Here is a 16,771-nt window from a genome sequence, read left to right on the forward strand (position 1 = left end):
CAATAAGTTTCAGTGTGTCGTCGGTGGCTGCGTCTCACCACAACGCGCGTGCTGGAAGCCTGGGAAATACTTGCCTACCCGATCATTTTGTTGGCCGTTTCGAACGATTTGTTATGACTTTGTGCGTAAATTTGTAATTGTAGTAACTTGGTAGTTCCTGGGAAGGTGACAGTCGACTCGGTGTAAACAGTGAGTAGAAAACGCCTCCTTCGGCAAAGCAGTCTTTTTTTATAATACCAAGTGATGGGACGAACAAGTCGTGCGCTTGCTGGTAAGCGACACGCCTGTCCATAACAGTTGTAGTGTCACTCAGAGCTTTAAATCGCAAAGATCTGAGGGGCACTGCTACGCCCGTCACCCTGAGACATAAGTTGATACGTCCCATGTGTCTGTAATTTCACCAGCACCCTTATTCCTTCCTTCAAAACCGGAACGCAGTAATGCTCATATTCTACTTCCCTGTATAAACTGTTTCCCACGGTGCTCTACTGCTACTAAAGTCTTAGTCTGCCGACGGCGGCAATCGACTCTGTGTAAACTCGCCATAAAAGAACACCTACACCAATCCTACAAGAATATTTTAGCGTCCATTAGCAAAAAACGCAGTATTTCTAGTTGAAATTGTTTGTCTATAATTTAAAATGTTCTTCTCATTGTTTTTTGCTTTACTTCTGTTTATTTCTCTTCTATTTTAAAGCAAAGCAAATCGATAACTAGGTAATGATAATACCTAGACAATAATAATAGATAATGACAACAGATAATGTATTTATTAAAGTAAGTTAAGTTGCAGTGCCCTTACAGGGCTTATGTTGGATCATTCAATTACTTTAAGACCTTTTTCTGTACCATTTATTTCCATTTAGTCATAGTCATGTAGGAAATGATATGTCTATGTGATTATGACAATGAAAGCAACACCGGTTGCATGCACACATTTGCATGCAAATTGTTCGTCACCAATGGCAATGTTGACGTGATAAGCGTACCTGCACAGGTGAAGAAGTTCCAGTGTCCGATGTGCGTGCGCGTGTTCTTCCACCGCAACAGCCTGTTGTACCACCTGCTGTCGCACAACAGCAAGCAGCATGTGTGCCGTGAATGCGGGAAGGAATTCTACACGCAGGGGGCTCTCAAGGTCAGTGCAGCTGAACAGATTCAGCTGTGTATTACTTTGTGTTAAATGTGAATATCGCCTACGTGCAACAGGATAACAGTACTTCTCAATTGATGGTTCTAATCCCAGTCAAGACATGTACCTATGATTTTTTTATTACACATTTGTGAATGCTTACAATGTTTAGTAGCAACGCCTCTCGTGGTCAAGGAAAACATATTGAAACCTCAATATATTTTTGTACCCAACCCGCATTGGACCGACATCGTGAACTAAGACTTAAAACCTAGCCTTGGAAGAGACCCATGTCCAGCAGTAGGACGTATAATGGGTTGATGTTGATGATTCAGAATGTGTCAAGTTTTATTATGAATAAGGTACTGGACGCGGCAAGCGGACCGGGCGAAATGGGGCACATATGGCGATATCCAGCTGTGGATTGCGATAGGCTGACGAGTATCATGAAGGCATTGAAGTTTTCATTGCTCAAAATAATCTTTTGACAACATTGTACCGGTAGGCGATTCGTCGCTTTTTTTTTAAAGACTCGGTTACCAGATTAATTGGGTATTTTTCACATATTCTAAAATACCAATGATTTTGTGGTTTCTCCGGACAGGTCCATAAACGCGTGCACAACGGCGACCGGCCGTACAAATGCGAGGAGTGCGGCCGCCAGTTCCGTCAGTGGAGCGACCTCAAGTATCACAAGGCGTCTTTGCACTCCCGCCAGGTGGGTTCAAGTCATGCTTCTGATACCTTGAAGAATCTCGTTCAAATCCATTCTCTTTCTCACGCTTACCGAAAGGCTATAAATAAAGGCTAACCGTCCTCTACGGCATGCAGAATTTGGAAAGCTTGTATAATGCGGGCTTGGTCCTATGGGACGAGGCTGACTGTTGACCACGATGACACCGTTGCAGATTCGCTTGGATGTTAATGGCTCAGTATAGAACCTGTTTAGCATCCCACTTCTGACACCAATTGTTAGCCGGCGGTGGGCATCAGTCTTAAATAGATTTATCAAACAGATTTATAATTGGATGGAAGGGTTTTAAGGCGACTTCTCAGAATGACTTACACTTTGACCAGATCAGTGATGTCCTCAAAAAGGCTAGGATCTGAAGTGACAAGAATAAAATAAGTTCTATGAAAAGGGTAGTTGATGCATTTGAGGCTCGAAATTTGTGTCAGGATAAAGTAAGGTGGCGTTCCGTGGTCTCTGCCTACCTCTCCTGTGAGACAAGGCCGTGAGCATATGTATCATGTATATAATCCACGGGATTGCTTTAGGATCTCTGTTCCAAGTTAACGCATGTTGCACGAGTGGTGGTTAATCGGCTGACTTCCGACCACGCGGAAACAATACTGGGTTTATAGAGATTGTTGATCAACACAAGTCTCTCTTGAATTAAAAAATACAAATTCGATGGCAGGGCAGTTTCGTCTCTATCTATTTTATAAAAAACTGCACGTCTCATTACTTTTTATCGTTTGATGAAATCATTACTTATTTATACCTAGTACGCAATGTTTAAAATTGAGCAACTGTTTGTAGTTTTATTGTTTTTACTTTTGCAAAAATCAGAACACATTTTAATAGTACAATAAATATGTTCGCAGAAAAACTTCAAGTGCGAATTCTGTGGCAAAGAGTTCGCAAGAAAGTACTCCCTGAACATTCACCGACGTATCCACACCGGCGAGCTGAACTACAAATGCGAGTACTGTCCCAAGACCTTTCGTGCCTCCTCGTACCGCCTCATCCATATGCGGATTCATACAGGTAAACTAACAAATGCGACTAGCGCAGTATAATTATTATTCTAGTAGTTTGCTAATCGAATCGTATCTGGGAACCACGGCACAATAGCACTATGTACTGCAGTATATACTTGAATATGGAAACGGTCGCGCTGTCTTATGCGTTCGCAATTTCAAAGCACCCGCTGGTAGTATGTTTTCATTGCTGCGGCTGCCGCCATTCTGCCGTTCATCAACTAAAGCGTGGCTAAGTGACAAATGGTCAATTATCCGTTTTAAAGAACAAAAGATAGAGCACAAAATTATCTTTTGAAAACAGTTGGAACTAGTTAACGTGTTCGACTTATATGCATAGCTAAAATATCATTAAACAAATATTCTGAAACTGGGTTGCTAAATCTCAAAAAAATATTTTGTAACCTGCCCGCATTTTAGTTATCGGACGGCAGCATTATTCCCACTAGTTCTGTCGACAGGACTACGAGTGCTTTGCCTGCAATTGCTGTAATCCCGCCTTTGCACAGTATCCAACAGAAGCCATTGCCCCCGTCCACCCTATCCACCTCCAGTGAACTCCCTGTTGCAGACGACCGGCCGTACAAGTGCGCCACGTGCGGGAAGTGCTTCCGCGTGGGCGCCGACCTGCGCCGGCACATGCTCACGCACGAGAAGGTGCGCAACCGCTTCGACGAGCACAAGAAGGCGCGCAGGCCCAAGGACGACGCCAACGGCGCCCCGACGGCCGAGCCCGCCAAGGCCGCCCAGGCCGACCAGGCCGCCCAGGCCGACCAGGCCGACAAGGCCGACAAGGCCGACAAGAAGAAGCCCCGGCGCAGCCAGGCCAGGAAGGCCGGCGCGCCCAACGTCACCGTGGCGGGCAAGGGCGGCGACGGCCACTTCAAGGTCGGCGCCGAGCCGTTCGACGCGCGGCAGGATTGCGACAAGTTCAAGGAGCTGTACGGCGACGACTACAAGGAGGCCTTCAAGGCCAAGGAGTACGGCGACCGAGTGGGACATTTCAAGGACGGCCAGCAGGAGCGGGAGCTGGCCGTGCTGAAGCCGATTCTGAGGAACGGTTTGAACGGGGACGGCGACAAACCCGCCTACGCTAGAGCGGACAACACCGACGGCAAGATGCAGGTGTTTACTCACGTCGAGAAGAATGCGAACGTCCACACGGTCACGTTAAACGATTTGAGAAACCTCGACAGGGAAAGGGGCGAGAGTATTAACGGGGAACCGATGGAGAACGCTTTTTTAGAACGGTTGGCGGCTATTTATAACATATCCACGTGAGGTAAACGTGCGTTATATTTTTGATTGGAACATTCAAAAATATAACTTATTGTAGGTTTTTATAATCAATTGTTTGGCGGCTTAACCTTTTGCCGGGACTCATTTATTTTCTCACGAAGCAGAGAGTTCCAGTGATAACTGCCAACAAAGACCGATGTCCACTTAAACAAGTACAGCACTGAACTTGCGTTTTTACATACATCTAATACTGTGGCGTAAGGAAAATGATTTGCATCGCAACATTTCTTCAACAGCTTCAGTATCACCAATCACTTCAGCCAAAAGACATCCACATTGTAGTTTTATCTACCCACTCTACGACTTCCGCTACTAGTTATTCGAGAACTCTTCAAATTCTACGAGCAATGTATCCCGGCCTTTAACATTTCAATTTAACAATTCTTTGGGCGATGTCTGGTTCTTTTACTGATCTCATCAACCATAATAGTAAAGTGACTTAACTCGTAAACGAACATTTTTTGAGCAAATGATTAAATAATGAAATAATAACGCACATAACGTAAGTAACACCTCGGTGTCCCAACGTTTGCACTGTGGACACTGGATAAGGTTGTCCCAGGTTTAATTCTTGGTAGGATCAATATAGGAAATGGAACTGGGAAGTGCCCCAGTGGTCCTTTGCTCAGGTATTCATATGGTACAGGGATTACTCGTTAATTGGAGACCAACCGCTGGCGCTAAAACTCACATTTTCGTAATTTGAAACACTAGAAAATCTTGATAATGATTGGTCGTAGATTCAAATATAAAAAGAACTAACAAAGTCTGGACAGTTAATATAATTTAAACTTTACCCTGTTGGCATATCGTTGAAAGTTCAACACCAATAATTTTTAGTAGCAGTAGAGCTCCGTATGAAAGAGATCATCCAGGAAAGTGCTGCCACCTTCTCTATTTCAGCCACCAAGCAGTAATGTGAGCATTAATGCGTCCCAGTTTTAAAGGGTAACGGTGCTGGTGAAATGACAGTCGCATGGAACTTGTCAACTTATGTCTCAGGTCGACGGGCATAGTGGCAGTGCTCCTAAGATCTTTGCGATTAAAAGCTCCGAGTGGCACTGCAACTGTTATGTATAGACATGTCGCTTACCACCAGGCGCACGACTTGTTCGTGCCGTCGCTTGGTATTATAAATAAAAAAAACTGTTATTGCAAGTTAACGACGTTTTGATTTTATATTGAAATTTCGATCATAGTGCTGCCATCTAACGGTCAATCACTGAACTTTGGATTCGACGAATCCGAAATGTTTACTTAGTTCTCTAAAAAATAAACGACCATATTGTAGCGGCATAAGGCTTACTTTAGTTTCTTATAACAAAAAATTATTGCGACAAAAAACATTTACTTAAACAAAATAAGACTTAACGATAGACAATATTTATAGTGATACTGTCATTTTCGCACCCCAAAGTATCAAAATAAAGCATTGTTCCACGATTTGTGAGGCTTTGCGCGAGGCAATTGACACTACATAACGTACAAAGTGAAAATGGCGGACTAAATTTAAATATGTGAAACTCCACGCACTGTTGGCACACGTGTCACGCAAACTAAGCACTTCTACTATATTTATTGCTCTGTGATTTTGTCCTATTTGCGAGGACTTGACTGGTGCTAAGTAGTTTGCTCTCCAAAACAGCACAATAAGGCATTTATCTGCGATTTTAAAGAATTTGCGCGAAAGAATGATACGACCATACTAAGCGAAAATGGCGGCCTGACTTCAAACAGGTCTTTCGAGACCTAATGTTGGCACGCGTGGAATGTCAACCACTTCTACTACATTTATTGTACTGTGATCAAAACCGCTGTCGCCAAAACGTACACAGAAAATAAACACTATGAAATCTTGATAATGATTGGTCGTTTCTAATTTAAAAAGATGTGACTGTAAAACATATTTTGGACTGCTAATATAGTTTAAACTTTACCCAGTCGCCATATCATTGACGGTTCAAGACCTTCATTGAAAGTTACGACGTTTTGATTTAATATTGAAATTTTATAGAACGTGCTGCCATCTTGCGGCCAGTAGCTGGACTACGACGAATGACTAACATCTGAACGAATAGAAAGTAGCATCTTGACAACAGATGTCTTCTTTAAAGCACAAATTGCCTAATGAACTATATTTCGATCAATTAAGTTTAAAATTAACGAAACAGTCGTGAAGCATTTTTAGCTAAACTTTTATTTGCTACTAAAGTGGAAAATTAGGGATGTTTACTTAGTTCTTCAAAAGATAAAACTCGACCAAAAAGATAAAACTCGACCGCATTGCTCTGGAATAATGTTTACTTTCGTTTTACAGTACAAAAAATAAGTTCGATAAACAAAACGTTGAAAATTTATTAAAATAAAACTTAGCGATGATATGAAATGCGGGTAATATGTTTGGAGCATTCCAAATCAGCCCAATAAGGCATTATTCTACGATTTTAGAGAATTTGCGTGAAATGTTTGACACAACCATACTGTACAAAGCGAAAATGGCAAACGAGATCAAGTCTAAATAGGCCTACTGTTTGCACGCGTGCGACGCTAACCAACCACTTCTACTGTATTTATTGTTCTGTGTCCGTACATTTTAACAGTTGTACCTTACGAGTGCTCTTGTTGTTTTAAATCAGATGATAGGATAATTCCATTGTTAATGTCGGACCAAATCTTAGACAATTTTGTTTATAAATTTTTATTTTTATAACTCCTTTTAATTTTAAACTTTCTCTTAATCTCTTTTCTTAATTTTAATTGTGTAAAAATGAATAATTATTGCAATATTCAGCATAATAAAAATAAACGGGATCTCCGTAATGTGTATATTCTGCTCAGTTAAGAATAAAGTTGCTGTACTTTATTTATTTAAATTGTATTATCTATTAAATTAGTTTAATAAAAGGCGTTACAGATACCCAAAATCAGTCGCGTAATTTCGGCGCTTTCGGCTTTTTACCATAAATAGAGAAACTTTGGAAGGCGCTGAAACTACGATTTCGGTAGCTGTAGCGAAGGCCACTCATACAAGCGCAGTGACGGTCAAGAGGCGGTAGTTTGCACTACTTTTGATATTAGTCTGCGTGCAAATTAGCCAGGGTCCAAACCCGTACTAGTAAACTATTTTTAAGAAATAAACCTAATTAAAATAATTATTATTTGTCATTATGGCATTTGTCCGCTACTGCATGACATGCGGTGGCTACGATATTAGATTCCAGACTAAAATATATAGACTGTAACAAAAAAGTACCATAATACTCTATGGTCTTATTGGACTCATGAGAATGCTAAACATTGTTCTACAATTCGACCCCGAAGTTTCGAATGAGCATAACACGTGACTTTAGCATTTCTCAGTTTTATTCGGCAAAGCCCGTTAGTCACATAGAGTATTTATTATAAAATCCTAGATATCGGTTAGATAATCTGTAATGATATAGATCATTATCATGTGATCATCGAATAAAACTGGGAAATGCTAAAGTCACGTGTTATGCTCATTTCAGTGAATTCAAAACTTTAAAACGCTTCCCTGTAAACTTGGCAATTTCGACATAAGATATTTTACGTAGGAGGGGTCGATATGTTTTGAAAATTTCGACAACACATTTTAGCAGATTGTAAAAATGCAAAGCAAAAAAAGCTGTTTCTGGGAATGAATTTTTCCACTAGTTCTATTATTATTTAAATATATTTAATAAAACAATAGCAACAAAAAAAAACTAGAAGTTCTATAATAGGACTAATCAATAGAACTAGTGGAAACGGAGGGAAGTTGCCTTTTTGTAATTTTATATACAATGAGTCTATGAAGTATTGTTGCGCTTTTTCGTTGCACCTTACTTACAACTTCTTACGTCGAGTCTTATAAACTACGCTACGATAATCCAGGTATTTATTTCCTATTGCCTTATACTTCTAATTTGTTATCGAAAAGCACTGATTAGCTTAGTCAATGTAAGTAACAGAATATAGATAAATACTTGTTTATAATTAATGTGTAAATAATCAATTATCCATAACCTACAGTAGTATAATCTGTTGTAGTATATGACGCAAATATCATTATAGAAGATTTCTATTAAGTATCTTCTTCTTAGTTAAGAGCGCCCTAACATCAACTACTGAATGTGCATAACGTGTAATTAAAATCATTTCAACTGCAAATAATTTTTTTTTATCATAGACAAATTTTAAAAATATACGAAACTTTCATAACCATTGTAATGTTGATCATTTATTTTTGTGAAATTACACCACTAGTTTGTTATTGATAGAGTTTATGTAGAGTTTTTTCGAGGAACAGATTCAGAAAGTGGAGACTGCCTTACAACAATATTTTTTAGAAACCTGCACCTTTACGGGATTCGGGATTCTCTTAAGTACATTAAAATTGATGTTATTTGGGATACGTAAGTAGACTATATTTATCTTAACTTTGCGAAGTTTTGTTGCAACACCAATTTTTCGAAATATTTAGGAAAATTTCGACAAATAATTCTTACTTAATACATGTAATTTGATTTATTAAGGTGTGTATTTCAAACATACTGTTGATTTATGGACATTCCTTCGGGATCTTAAAACTATCGCATCGACTTATTATACGTATTTCTAAGCATACGTTTTAACTTTCTGACTCGACTTTCATGTCATTTTTTTTTAATATAAATTGTAAGTACGCATTTGACATCCATTTCACCTGATCGAAAGTGACGATGAGGTCGATGATGGAGCATACACACCTAAGTAATGCCTATTCACTCTCTCCTTGAAAAGACCCAAGTTTAACGTTCAGGGAACAAGTCTGCAGGCAGGGAATTCTACTTCATAGCCGTTCGCCATATAAATGTGGAAGCATAACGCTTCGTGCGAATCTTTGGAATATCCACAACATAGGTGTGGAGGTGGAGCCCAAGCCTACGCCTGGGCCCCCAGCGATGGAAAGGGGTGGGCGAAAACGTGTAATTCCAGCGGACACTCTTCGTGATATATCATGTAAAATACCGATAAGCAGGCAACTTTACGGCGGTGTTCAAGGCTCTGCAGCTTCGGCTCCACTAATTCCGAGTCACCTATAAGCCTCTTGACACGCTTGTCAATTTAATCCAAAGTGGCCAATTGATATGTAGCGGAGCCATCCCAAAGGTGGCAGCAGTACTCCATGCACGACCGGATTTGTGCTTGGTACAGCTGAAGCCACTGTCCCGGTGTAAAGTAACGCATCATCCTGGAATGCCAAGGATGCCAAGCTTCCTTGCTGCATTTTTGGCCATGGATTGAATGTATCTGCCGAAGTTCAAAGTGGACGATAGGTCCATTCCAGTAGCTGGAGACAGTACATATATCACGAAAAATCTGAGTCAGTTCAAAGGGTTTTGTGGAGAATAGGCACGCCTGCATTTTACATACATATTGTACGTCCCACTGCTGGGCACAACAGTCATGTCAGCTGGGCAAAGGTCAGGGTTTAGGTTAGGCTGACTACACATGGCGCCGCGGCGACGACGTTTTTACCGCCGCAAGCGTTGCGTTGTCATACCGCAGCACTAGCGGTGCGGCTGCAGCTCATGCGGCGTGATCAACAGAAATCGTACATTAGTGTGATTATTAATGAGAGATTTTAGAACCTTCACCGCAGCCGTACATTACTAGACAATTGCGGCAGCGCTCGTTGCCGCCGCCGCGGTACGCGTATGTAAATGCATAAACAAATGCAAGGGCGACCACAACTGCGGCGCAGTGGTGCCGCTGTTGTTACGGCGTTGTATGTAATTTAATTGTCGGCCATGTTTGTCCAGGATTTCACACATTTTCCAAAGGTTCACAAACTTGCATATGCTAGCACCAAACATTAACATATCGCACATGAATGCAAATACTGTCGTAACTCGAAATTGTGGAATTCAGAAAACACAATTTGAAAAATTTAAAAAAAGGAATGGTTTTTATTGCGAATAATGTGTTTATTTTTATTTATACATAATACTTAATTATCCATTTATAAACGAGAATATATGCGAAAAGTTATTGTTTACGATGTTAGTAATATAGCCTAGTTATATTATGTAGGCAGCAAACAAGCATACGGCTCGCCTGATGGAAAGCGGTCACCGTCGCCTATGCGCGCCTGCAACACTAGAGGGGTCACGAGCACGTTGCCAACCCTTTACGACTCTTCTCAAACCCCTTTTGACACCATGCTGTATTCCTGCGGGAAAAATCCCGACAGGGAGTACAATTCACAACCTAATTGTACGCGGAGGAAACTTCTCTGGAACCTTTACAAATACCCCTTATTATACATATTGGTTTCATTCGTTGTTTTTTTTTTTTCAAATCGTATTTTCTCAATTCCAGACCCTGTACTCTCATTCTAATTCAAATTCAAATTCAAAATAATCTTTATTTCATAGGTAAGCATTATTACACTTGAAATCGTCACAATAGTTAAACTCTACCGCTCATTCGTAAGGCAGATTCCCCTGAGAAGAATGAGCATTTCTCTGTCCGACATTCGTCCAAAGCAATTACTGTCAAATAAATAATATTGGAATGAAAAGAAAAGACGTATAATGCGCACGAATGAAGCTTCGTACTTAAAATTGTCTTGTTGTTTGATCGAGTGTTACGTATTTGACGGTAATTGTTTCAGATGGAGAACGGAAGTGTGAGTTAGAATAGAATGGTTTAGTGTGTGATATGTACGTAATTAAGCCACTTATTTACTTGCAAAAGAAGTAAAACTGATATTATAGACTCTATGTAGTCTAACGACTCGACGTAAGGGCGTCAATTTGACTTATTAATTCTAATGGTTAAGATCATATTTCGTTAACATAACGTCCAATCATAGTTATCTAATATTAACTGTATATTTAAAAAAGTAGTTCAACGTGTATATAAACGATGTATTGGTCATTTATATGTGTTAGTAGTGCCAATGATAAATTAATAACTAATGGTAATTCCACTGAGGATACTTAAAAACATTGCTAGTATTATTGTCTTTAAGCGTAAAACACACGGAGAACGGGTGCGGGTCGGGCGCGTGTCGGGTCTGGAGTACGGCGGGCGGGCGTATTTCCGCAATTACCCGCACCCGTTCTCAGTGTGTTTCACGCTTTAACGATTTATTAAGTTGTAACGAACATTTTAATGGAGTTTTCGCTCTTGCATATTATGTTGGTGCAAACGTGAATTTGAAGGTTTAGTGTAGAATAGGCAATGGACGCAGCTAACGCCTAGTTAACGGAACAGAAAAAATAGAGACCTAAGACAGGGTATCCTAGTTTAGGCCCTTGTCTCTAACAAAATTGAATACTGAAACTATACTGTTACTCTATATCTGATGTGAGAAAAAATAAATACGTATTATATTTAAACATTATATTTCTGGGTGCTGGTGAAATTACAGGCAGATGGGACTTGTCAACTTATGTCTTGCTAGGCGCAGTGACAGTGCCCCTCAGATCTTTGCAATTTAAAGCTCTGAGTGGCACTGCAACTGTTATGGATAGGCGTGTAGATTACCATTGGGCGCACGTGTTTGTCCCGTCACTCGATATTATAAAAAATAATAATTATAAGAATTACGGAAAGTAGCTATTAATAACTTTTAACATCGACTTAGTACTTATATATAGCCTTATTCGACCTTTATTGAAAAAAATCTAAATTAAAATGCATAATTCACATTTTGTGGCAAAGCAGACACATATCAAATTTTAGTAAATAGAAAAACTAATCAACTGAAGAATACGAAATTTACAAGAATATAAAATATTCTCGACCTCCGTGGCGGAGTGGCTCTGAGAAATACTAACTTTTTTAAATTGTCTTGGGTCTGGGTATTAGTGGTACCCTCGTTGCCTCCGATTTCCTTAATACAAGCTACTTTGGGATCAGAGCAACATATAAGTAAAACGTACTAATTGCCAGATTCATTGTACAAATTCCGTCATTTACTGAATCTGCCGTTTCTCCGAAAAAATTACAGTCAACAAATTTTTTCTTTTCATAGACTTGAAAATAACCGACCAGACTTTTGAAAAAATTCTGCATTGTTTTTTAGGGACTTTACAATATAGGGTAGCACAAAATGCTGCGGTGTACATTACAAAGAATAACAGAAAGTAACAGTGACTCGTTGTTTGAAACCATTCTGTGAGATAAGTACTTAGCATTGAATGAAACTTGTAAACAAAAGAGTAGTATATTTTAACAGCACATACAAAAACTTAGCGTGTATATCGCTTATTCTTACAAGATACATAACAATTAGTAAGTAAAAAGTGCAGATACAGTCAATGTGGTAAGTGGGGAAAATAATAGTGACGTGATATCGTCGCATTAGTCTGGTTGAGTGATGACGACTTCATTGTCACACAACGCTACAGAGTGAAGAAAGATTTTCAGCACCATAACCGCAACGATCTGAAGCACTTGGAAAATAATAGCGGTATTCTTAACAAGTTACTACCTGTAAATATTGATAATCATTTTGTGCACAACCATTATATTAACGTGGCGTATCACTCGAACAGTCACACAATTTTTTATTTTCCTTTTTTTTATTATTAACTTACAAATCCAGGAACGGCTGCGTCAAGCTGTAAAATGAAAGTTGTTTGTTCTAATTATGGATCTGCCTTGTGATGGAGGTTTTGGGTAATAGAAAAATGATATGCATAACTCGTATAAAGAGAAATACAAATTAATAATAGAACAAAACATCTCCAATTCTTAGCCAGAGAGGACTGTGGAATACACAACTCGCTCCTATTCTGCCGTGGAACATCTGAAGTAACATTATATAGACAAAAAGACAAATGAGGCAATATTTTAAACCCATGTTGATGAATATTGTAAATGACCAAGAAACGACATAGTAAGGCGACGTAATTTTCTTCCACAGAAAACAGGGCAGTATTTTGTTCTATTCATCCAGAAAGGAGAACCTTTCTGGACGAATAGAACAAAAAAGCAATCTTATTATTACTTTCATAATGGCGGCCACTAGGCTTTGGCCCCCCATAAATAGGTCCTCCTCCCGTGAATTCGTTGACACAATTATTAATTTGTCATCGAAACTTCGTACACTGTGCGGAAAAGAAGGCACCGCCAATAAGCAAAGAGATAAAGAAGGATAAGTGCAAGTTTAACTTCGTATATTTAAAACAAGCATTTCTGTAGACCTTGCTGCGACTCGTTGCATATTCTCTGCTAACTTGTTTAAAAAAATCATAGGAAAAAGTCTGAACGTGTACCTAAATCTTGCAATAATAATTTATGTAGAACAGTCAAGAGCACACCAAACTAACACATTTGCCCATTCTAATCAAGTTGAATTTAAATCATAGTTTGACGTGCTCTTAACCTCGTATTGTTAAGTTTAAGGCCTTTGTACATAATTCCTGCACACGATTAGTGTTCTGGTGAAGTTTTAATAGATTGTGCGAAGCGAGTTTAAAATGGGAGATGGAGAAATAGATAAAAATTTGTATATTCTTTTTCTGTATATAAGAATGTGCTTCACTTTGGTACTTTTGTTTATAGAGGCGCATGTACGAATTATTAACATTGCGAGCTTTGCATTTTCGAAACCAAACAAGACAAAACCTCAAATTTTCAAAGATGTTTTTAACATTTTTAACTCAAATTCAGACTGGCTTTCAAGTCACACGGTTAAGCTGAAGTACCTTCTATTCTGATCGCTTCTGTGTTTATTTCGCCCCCAAGTTTCACGAGTTTCATATTATGTTGAAGTTTGGAAGCGAACTTCCGTTTCGCACATTCTAAAAAAAACGTTCCTAAGGAATAAAATCTCACTCAACACATTAGTACACTTGTATGTTACTCTGTAGTTATTTTGTAATTTATTATACATTTGTTTATCAGAGGTAATAAACAGACTGCTCAGATATTGACTTTTTATTTAAAAGTTTTTGGTATTTGCAGTTTCTGCCAAATGTGAATGTTGAGAAGTTGCTTGTAAATAAAAGACGTTCAAATGACGATAACTTAAGACTTCGTTGGAAATGAAACTATTTTTCCGGATTTAAATCGCGTATGGTTTGTTTTTTCAAACAAACCGACGTTTCGGGCCCTTTACAGGTTCCATGGTCACGGTTGACTGAGGTGGTACAGTCTTCAACCAGTTATGTCTAATATTAATGCAAACCACCCTATTTTTTCACTATAGTTACAATAGTTATTAATTAAATACCTTATTTTAAATTTTACAAAGAAAACATTCCAATTTACGCTACATTAAGTTTTACAAATTATTTTATTGAATGAATTTTTATTAAGTTTAATTTATTATTAATTATTAATAGAAAGTAGAATAAACTAAAACATATTAATTAGTATTGCAGTCTTATGTCTGTTTGGGATTTTTCATTAGAGGAAATACTGGATCCCAAACTGGTGGTACGGAGAAACCATCTTCCCTGTTGAAATTAGTATGTTTTTTAATTTCAATTAAAGTCAACCGTGACCATGGGACCTGTAAAGGGCCCGAAACGTCGGTTTGTTTGAAAAAACAAATTATACGCGATTTAAATCCGGAAAAATAGTTTCATTTCCTATGTGTAACAATCGCGAAAACCTAAGAACTCGATATTCAAGACATCGTTGTTCAAATGAATCAGTTTGTGACGATCCGACCTTTTTCGTCGTCATCCCACCTTTTTATCACCATTGTCTCTGGTTTCTGGCCACCGATTTTGAAATTTTGAATCGTTCTTTAATCCTTTTCTTCGTAACTCTTACTTTTCTCCGTTCCCTCCATTGACTTACAATTATATGGACTTCGGGTCCGCGCTAAAAAGTGTCCGAACTTATAGAGCGTTAAAATCGTATACAGAGCGTCATTCACGCTTTAGTCTTCGTTTGTTCGACTGACAGCGAAGCAAGCAAAATTAGACAGTACTGCGATGACATTACAATTTAAATTCAACGTTTTAGCTTTTTCATATTCCTTTACATGTCACTACGTTTAAATAGGTTGACTTGGGACATTTTTTTCGTGGTTTTTGTATTAGACCCGTCGTCGTCATTTATTTGTAAGTCAATGGTTCCCTCACCACAAATTAGCTCTCTACTAAATTTCCGAAGCGAGCAAACATGTTCGGCTTCATATTAAATTCTGACCAGTTAAACCATTGTTTTTGTTGTACCTGCTTTTATACGTACCTGTATGTAATTTAAGGGGTGTTTTTTATATGACTGCACCTGTGTTTATATTGTTATTTTGTTTCGTTACAGCCTTTACTTCACCTTTCTTCCTTTTCCTGTTCTTTACTTACTCCTATTTTACAATAAATTAATGTGGACCGAGTCTCTCATTTGATTACTCAAAACCCTCGGCCAAAAGTTCTTTCAAATTGACTCTTGATATTTAATTGTGTATAATATCATTGGCTTATTTACAATTTTTCTAGTGTATTTAGAACGGAAACTGACTATAGGCAACCAAATAAAGGTGTCCCAAATTTCATTCATCTTTCCTGTAGGTACCTACTTTCGAGTGCTATCTCCAAAATGAAGCATATTTTATCAATGATATGTTTAGTAAACAAAACCCACAATTTCAGAAGCCAATAATTTGCCCGTTTCCTTTTGAGATTTCGCCAAGAATCTCAATTATTCGAATACACTTCCCTTTAGTCAGCGTCTTGCATTTTATGGTTGTTATTCATTGATGTTTCATATCTCTGTTTATGTGCTAAATACAAGATCTTGTAAATGTTTACCTTACTGTTTGGTACGTGGGAAATTATGTGTTCCTAAAGCTAAGATTTGACAAGCTTCACAATATAAACGTGTAGGATCCCTCCGAATACTCATGTTACGAATATATGTACCACTAAATGAACCTCGTGCCCCTGTTTAGCCAGTCTACAACTCTACAGGTTCCAACCCCCGTAGCATGGGTACGCATGATAGTCGCGACGCGTGTGATAAAATTGAAATAAGCGCGCGCCATTGGCTATCTAAATTAGATCTGATTGAGACAGCCAATAGCGCGCGCTTATTCCAATTTTATCGCACGCGACTATCATGCGAAGCCATGCTACGGGGGCCGTGCAGATAAAATTGTATATTTTAGTAAAATTGGGGTGCTATTATATAACTGACCTTTTGAGGTCACAAAACCATCCAAATTTATTGAGACTATGGTGCTCGTAGCTGAGGACCGGGCGAAATGGCGCACATTGGGAGCACCTATGTCCAACAGCGATCTGCTGTAGGCTGATGATGAACATCGTCATGATAGTGCCATCGCACTCTGAAGTGGTTATTTTCAATTTACAACAAAAAAAAACCTATTTGTCAAGTTCTTTGGAATCGTTTACCGTATAATGGAATCGCGCGAAACCGGATTCACCCCTAGATTGCCACTCTTAGAGGTGGGATATTTTCTTCAAATTAAATGGGACCATTACTAAGACATCTTAAACAAAAAAGAATCATCAAAATAATACACACAAAAAAATACAGTCGAATTAAGACTCCTCCTTTTTTAACCGACTTCAAAAAAGGAGGAGGTTCTCAATTCGACTGTAT

General features: G+C 38.7%; 1 protein-coding gene across 2 annotated transcripts; it reads left to right on the top strand.

Annotated features, from left to right (window-relative positions):
* The first annotated feature begins 1,001 nt into the window (after positions 1-1,001).
* LOC113235100 (zinc finger protein 141-like) lies at positions 1,002-10,488 on the top strand. 2 transcript variants are annotated; one of them, XM_026470672.1, is made up of 5 exons: positions 1,002-1,138; positions 1,737-1,850; positions 2,741-2,903; positions 3,468-4,146; positions 10,271-10,488. In XM_026470672.1, the coding sequence occupies exons 1-5, from the start codon at positions 1,019-1,021 to the stop codon at positions 10,296-10,298; spliced, it is 1,104 nt and encodes a 367-aa protein (XP_026326457.1). In that variant the 5' UTR covers positions 1,002-1,018; the 3' UTR covers positions 10,299-10,488. The 2 variants fall into 2 exon arrangements, with proteins under 2 accessions (XP_026326457.1, XP_026326456.1); XM_026470671.1 differs by lacking the exon at positions 10,271-10,488 and having other exon boundaries at positions 3,468-4,453.
* Positions 10,489-16,771: the final 6,283 nt, after the last annotated feature.

This window comes from Hyposmocoma kahamanoa, unplaced genomic scaffold, assembly GCF_003589595.1.
Source record: "Hyposmocoma kahamanoa isolate Upper Pololo Valley unplaced genomic scaffold, ASM358959v1 87, whole genome shotgun sequence".
NCBI lineage: Eukaryota > Metazoa > Arthropoda > Insecta > Lepidoptera > Cosmopterigidae > Hyposmocoma > Hyposmocoma kahamanoa.

What these genes read in the sequence shown, in the direction of transcription:
- LOC113235100 (XM_026470671.1), top strand. Translation starts at nt 1,019, where the DNA reads ATGTGCGTGCGCGTGTTCTTCCACCGCAACAGCCTGTTGTACCACCTG. An exon ending in CGTCTTTGCACTCCCGCCAG is followed by an intron (nt 1,851 to 2,740) that starts GTGGGTTCAAGT and finishes ATATGTTCGCAG; the next exon opens with AAAAACTTCAAGTGCGAATT. An exon ending in CCATATGCGGATTCATACAG is followed by an intron (nt 2,904 to 3,467) that starts GTAAACTAACAA and finishes TCCCTGTTGCAG; the next exon opens with ACGACCGGCCGTACAAGTGC.